Consider the following 6,508-nt stretch of genomic DNA (forward strand, 5'->3'; position numbering starts at 1 on the left):
TTTCTGCATGACAATGCCCCCGTGCACAAAGCGAGGTCCATACAGAAATGGTTTGTCGAGATCGGTGTGGAAGAACTTGACTGGCCTGCAACAGAGCCCTGACCTCAACCCAATCGAACACCTTTTGGGATGAAATAGAACGGTCGACTGCGAGCCAGGCCCAACATCAGTGCCCGATCTCACTAATGCTCTTGTGGCTGAATGGACACACGTCCCTGCAACATCTTCACAGAAGAGTGGAGGCTGTTATAGCAGCAAAGGGGGGACCAGTCCACATACTTTTGTGATGTAGTGTATGTCAAACGAACGGCCTATAGCTTAGGTTTAGCATGTGTTCAATATAAGCTATCTGACATAGCCTACTTGTTCTCATTTGCTGCTAATCCACACTTTTCTTTGTATGCTGACCTAACATTGATGTGGGGTTTATACTGTGCGAAGAGRGCAAATAGACTAGTAAAATCCCAACATCTTCCTAACCTTATAAGTGATCAACTATCGATACACAAATAACTCGAAAACAATTGTATTAGGCCACTGGAGAAGAAACATTTCACCTCATATGTTGTACTTTGAATATTTTTTMGCATGGATTATATCACAGTTATAGAAACAAACAAAATAGCAGTCTAGACGTATATAGAACATTTTAAGATACAAGCATTTATTCAACTCTTATATATTTCGATAGATTGGCGGAATTAGGGTGAAAAAAGGTATCCTGGCTCTCAAGAAGAAAGGAGACTTGGATATATTTGGAAAGTGACACAGGGTAGGACGCCAATAAATAAAAAACAAACTGCATTATCCACTTATTAAAACACCACAACAGAGTAAAATCTCAGAGGAGGCTTGGAGATTGTCTAGTTCAGGGAAAGTTAAGCCTGGGACAAAATAAGCACAATAACCATCGCCAGTGGCAACAATGCCTTTGAATTCCCCTTCAAAGATTGTCCTGTCTCTGCTAGTGACCACTTCCTSTTATGGCCTCCGCTCTTCCTTCTTGCTCTACGATTGGCTGGCGGTGGCAGTTGCAGTGGTGCCAGCACCCATGCGCAGCAGCTCCTTCCTGTGGTCGAGGATGACGTCAAAGCTGGACTGTAGGCGGTTCTGCTGCTCCTGGACGCGGCCCTGCAGGGTGCGAACCCAGCGGATCAGAGCCAGCCTGCGGTACATGGTCAGCTGGACCTGGTGCTTCTCCATCTCCTGGGCCTTAAAGCGCTCGCGTTCCCTCAGGGTCCACACGGCTTCCTCCAGCTCAGGCAGCTCACCGCAGTCCGTGTCCGAGTCCGACAACGTTCCCCCGTCAAGCAGGCTGTTCCCCATTCTCAGAGGCTTGCCGCTCCTTGTCCTCGCCGTCTTGTCGTCCCACTTCCTGGTCAAAGAGGGGGTAAGCTGGTCGCTCCCCTGGTGGTGGTTGGCCATGGGCTCCCCCACTCCAATGTGATCCCACCCCCCCATCCCAGCACCCTCGCCTCCACTCTCCATATTGAGAGAGGACAGGCTGCCGCTGGACCTGAACTCAAACTCTGAATCGCTGTTGCCCCATTCCTCTGGATCCTCCACTTCCACCTCCTCCTCTTCCACCACCACTCCCTGTTTCATGCTGCCTCCCCTCAGCTCTTGTTTCTCCTTCTCGTCATCGCTCATCCTCCCCATCTCCTCCTGCATCTTGCCCTCCTCTGCGCCGTCCGGGGGGACTCTTCTGTACCCATTGTCTCCACTCTCAATCTCAGGCAGGGGCTCCAGGGGGCTCCAGCAGGGAAGGCGGGAGAGTGGGGACAGGGGCCCCGGACCGTAGTGGTTGAAAGAGGATGAGGAGGAGGGAGGGTGGGGCTGATCGCGGCCCAACAAGCTCAGGTTACAAGGACGTACCTGGTTGCGGTTTTCGTCCCCTCCCATCATGATGTCATCGTCTTGACCCAGGAAGTTGAAGTTGCCGTCCTTCTTGCCTTGCTTCCTGTTGCCCTCCTGAGGCTGGCTGTTGTTGCTGAGTATCCGAAGTGAGGAGGAGCCGCCTCCCTGGCCTCCGTACTGGGGATTCACGGGTCGGTTCTGGTGAAGCATTTTCCTTTGCTGAAACTCACTTCTTCTTGACCGAGAATCAATTATTCTTGACCTTGACTGAGATTCACTGTTTAGAAAAGGAGAGACAGAAGAGATAATATTTTATTTGTCACATGTTACAAGCCCTTAACCAACAAAAAATAGTTAAGAAAATGTAAATAAAATGCAAAAAATTTAATAAAATAACGAGGGGGTACCGGTACCGAGTCAATGTGCGGGGTACAGGTTAGTCGAGGTAATTTGTACATGTAGGTAGGGGTAAAGTGACTACGCATAGATAATAAACAGCGAGTAGCAGCAGTGTAAAAACAAAGGGTGGGTGGTGGTGGTGGTGGTGGTGGGGGGGGGGGGGTGTCAATAAAAATAGTCCAGGTGGCCATTTGATTAATTGTTCAGCAGACTTATGGCTTGGGGGTAGAAGCTGTTAAGGAGCCCTTTGGACCTAGACTTGGCGCTCCGGTACCGCTTGCCGTGTGGTTGCAGAGAGAACAGTCTATGACTTGGGTGACTGGAGTCTTTGACAATTTTTAGGGCCTTCCTTTGACACCGCCTAGTATATAGGTCCTGGATGGCAGGAAACTTGGTCCCAGTGATGTACAGCTCGTACACACTACCCTCTGCAGCGCCTTACGGTCGGATGCCGAGCAGTTGCCATACCAGGCGGTGATGCAACAGGCCAGGATGCTCTCAATGGTGCGGCTGTAGAACTTTTTGAGGATCTGGGGACCCATGCCAAATCTTTTCATTCTCCTGAGTGGGAAAAGGTGTGTTCATGCCCTCTTCACGACTGTCTGGATATGTTTGGACCATGATAGTTTGTTGGTGATGTGGACACAAAGGAACTTGAAACTCTCAACCCTATCCACTACACCCCCGTCAATGTTAATTGGGGCCTGTTCGGCACTCCTTTTCCTGTAGTCCACAATCATCTCCTTTGTCTTGCTCACATTGAGGGAGAGGTTGTTGTCCTGGCACCACACTGCCAGTTCTCTGACCTCCTCCCTGTAGGCTGTCTCATCATTGTCGGTGATCAGGCCTACCACTGTTGTGTCGTCAGCAAACTTAATGATGGTGTTGGAGTCATGCATGGCTACGCAGTCGTGGGTGAACAGGGAGTACAGGAGGGGACTGAGCACACACCCCTGAGGGACCCCAGCGTTGAGGATCAGCGTGGCAGATGTGTTGTTGCCTACCCTTACAACCTGAGCGCTGCCCGTCAGAAAGTCCAGGATCCAGTTGCAGAGGGAGGTGTTTAGTCCCAGGGTCCTTAGCTTAGTGATGAGCTTTGTGGGCACTATGGTGTTGAACGCTGAGCTGTAGTGAATGAACAGCATTCTGATATAGGTGTTCCTTTTGTCCAGGTAACAAAGGGCAGTGTGGCGTGCGAATAAGATTGCGTCATATGTGGATCTGTTGGGGCAGTATGCGAATTGGAGTGGGTCTAGGGTTTCCGGGATGATGGTGTTGACGTGAGTCATAACCAGCCTTTCAAAGCACTTTATGACTACAGACGTGAGTGCTACTGGGCGATAGTCATTTAGGCAGGTTACCTTCGTGTTCTTGGGCACAGGGACTATGGTGGTCTGCTTGAAACAGGTAGGTATTACAGACTCGGTCAGGGAGAGGTTGAAAATGTCAGTGAAGACACTTGCCGGTTGATCTGGGCATGCTGAGTACACGTCCTGGTAATCCGTCTAGCCCCATGGCCTTGTGAATGTTGGCCTGTTTAAAGGTCTTTCTCACATTGGCTATGGAGAGCGGAACAGCTGATGCTCTCATGCATGCTTCAGTGTTGCTTGCCTCGAAGCAAGCATAAAAGGCATTTAGCTACTCTGGTGAAAGTTAGTTAAAGCAATTGTTTCAAGGCTAATCCCTGAGTTAGCCTACAATTTAGATAAATCTGCATGCAATAATTTGTTAACTCCCGCCTCATTTCCTGATTCAGTCCTGTATGCTGCTGAATAACTCACAATATGTTTCACTCATAATATGTTTCAATATGTATCACTCCTATTCCTTATTTTTCTAATATGGTAAAGAGGAGCTGCTCAGTGCGTCCAATTTCACTCCATTTATATTACCATCAAATATTTACATGTCTCCTCTGAATGGAAATTTCTCTAATCCTGACTTCGGGGTACTGTCACTCATTCTCTGTCCCATGATGCGCAGGCACGTTGTGCTGAAGGACAGCAACTAACGTTCCAGGGTCGCGCGCGCCACTGGCATCTATGTAAATATTGACGCTCGATTAGTGAGCATTAAGTTATCAAGTAAAATCGACATTTAGGTGATGAGATATAACATGTTAATCTATGTTTTCTATTCCTTTGTGGTTCCTGCAATAGCCCAACAATAAAACGCATTTCCATCCTTTTTTTTTTTAGTTTATGTTAAACTACACAGTATAAACGCTGTCAACTACGGGATGCACCATTAGTCTAATGCGGTTGTTTGTTCTCAATACACCACCTGCTTTGAAGCTAAACAGCATAATGCTTGAACATTCATTTGTATTAATTCGTTCTGAAATAGATTTGAAATGTTATGAACAAACGACGATGCTCGATGAAAGCATATAGACTATTATAGGCTACAGATCTCACGACATTAAGCGTTGAGATGTAATATTATCCTACATAGACCACATAATATGGTTTGACAAAAACAGATGTCGTCAAAAAACGCGGTTTTATGAAGTTAATATAAAGATGAATGAATCTCCATTGTGCGTTATGTAATAGCATAGCCCTATAGCGTAATAGCATAGCCCTATAGCAGCAGCGCCATCAGCTCACCCCATATCCGAGTTCTCCTCTCTCGGCCGTAGCGATAACCTCTCTCCCACTCATACAAAACGACCTTACCATTTCTTATTTCATTCACCAGTTACATAATAATTCTGATTGACAAATGTGTGAATTGATTCATAGGAGGGCCTTGTCTTACCGTGTGGTAGACAAGTGCTTCGTAGAGGAACTAGATTCGGCGCCCTCCGTATTTCACCTCCGGTCGACCCTCCTATGTAATGTTTTCAGTGACTACCTCCGCTCTATCCAGAATCTCTATCCATCCCATCCACTCTCTCTAGCGCTCTGATAGAATGGACTGCTAGCCTACCCAATGACTCACTTCTTAAACTGGGCAGGGAAGGTAGAAAGGAAACTTCAGAAAGAGTGCTGCAGAAATGACATTGGAATGTCTCATCATATCCTTGTTTTTTAAAGGGAAGGTACGGCCAGAAAAGTATATGCCACAAACGAACAATTGTTTATAGGCTACTCAAATGTTACCTACAATAAATGCTCACACTGTTGTCAAGTGAGACAGACTGCTATTTGTTGCATTGCGTCGCTTTAAACTGACGACTGCGTATATGTCGGTATTAGATCACAGAGAACGCCTGTGTTGAGTGTAAGTGTGTTTTCGGGTGGGAGGTATGGTACATCAGACAGACTTAGCAAGTATTCTCCCTCCCCATTCCCTGACATGCAGTCGCTGGCGGCAGAAGAGCGAAAGTCCCCCTCGCCCCCCTTCACCCCATCTCCCCCCTCAAACCCTTTCCACTTCAACAACATCCCCATTCAAGTGTCGCACCTCCAGGCTGTCCCCCTCCTCCCCATCGTTCAATAGTAGCCTAAGCACATGAAAAATACATCAAACACATCGGCCGCCCGCGGCCTCGTCACATGCAAAATCATCTCTATCTTCCAAAGAACCGTGGAGCAGGACACCGATATAGAGAAACAGATAGCTACAAGGCTGGAAAATAGAAACATTGCGAGACATACAAAAAGAAACAATGAGAGCGCGTGCTGCGGTGCATGTGAACCAAATGTTCAGACGCATGGTCATCCGCGAGGTCCCTTGGGGCGGTAAATAAATATTGTGCTTCSGTTACAGAGCAACCGAGGCAACTCATAACCACCCATCTCACACGCCAGCYTTTAATAAAAAGAGCATGACTTACCTAGCGAATAAGACCTTGTTAGATTTTTACACAGCCCCAAGTAATGACCCACTTCCCTCAGTTCAGCTTCATCTTCAGCAACACCAGTCCTTACTGTGACAGTGGCCGAGGGGAGCGACCAATGGCTATACTGTCAGCTCACAACACCACAATGCATAACGGCAGATACTGTACAGAGAACTAGAGTTGAGAGGACCTGCAGCTTTCTCTTCTCTAACAGAGATAGTCAAATCGACCAAGACACGCCAAATAAAACGAACCCCCTTACATTTAGTTAGATGTTCCACCCCTTGGAATGCATCACGTAGAGTGAAAGAGTGCATATTTCTGGTCAATTTTTCTAGCCTCTTCTCGGTTGGCAGTAAAATAAAACGGCTTTGTCCTCTAGATATTGTGGTCGGTCAGGCCCGATTAATATAATTCACATAACCTTCCCCGTCTTTCAAATGTTATGATTGAATAAACAAAACC

General features: G+C 47.2%; 1 protein-coding gene across 2 annotated transcripts; it reads right to left on the reverse strand.

Moving 5' to 3' along the window:
- Positions 1-642: 642 nt before the first annotated feature.
- On the reverse strand, positions 643-6,258 carry LOC111954746 (UPF0500 protein C1orf216 homolog). Of its 2 annotated transcripts, none has more exons than XM_023974652.2 (2): positions 6,038-6,258; positions 643-2,134 (listed from the first exon to the last, which is right to left on the reverse strand). In XM_023974652.2, the coding sequence occupies exon 2, from the start codon at positions 2,065-2,067 to the stop codon at positions 1,009-1,011; it is 1,059 nt and encodes a 352-aa protein (XP_023830420.1). In that variant the 5' UTR covers positions 2,068-2,134; positions 6,038-6,258; the 3' UTR covers positions 643-1,008. The 2 variants fall into 2 exon arrangements, with proteins under 2 accessions (XP_023830420.1, XP_023830419.1); XM_023974651.2 differs by lacking the exon at positions 6,038-6,258 and adding an exon at positions 5,017-5,414.
- Positions 6,259-6,508: the final 250 nt, after the last annotated feature.

The sequence above is a fragment of the Salvelinus sp. IW2-2015 genome, linkage group LG30, assembly GCF_002910315.2.
Source record: "Salvelinus sp. IW2-2015 linkage group LG30, ASM291031v2, whole genome shotgun sequence".
NCBI classification, from domain to species: domain Eukaryota; kingdom Metazoa; phylum Chordata; class Actinopteri; order Salmoniformes; family Salmonidae; genus Salvelinus; species Salvelinus sp. IW2-2015.

Bases quoted from the DNA above. Each gene is read 5' to 3' on its own strand.
- LOC111954746 (XM_023974652.2), bottom strand. From the start codon at position 2,067: ATGCTTCACCAGAACCGACCCGTGAATCCCCAGTACGGAGGCCAGGGA.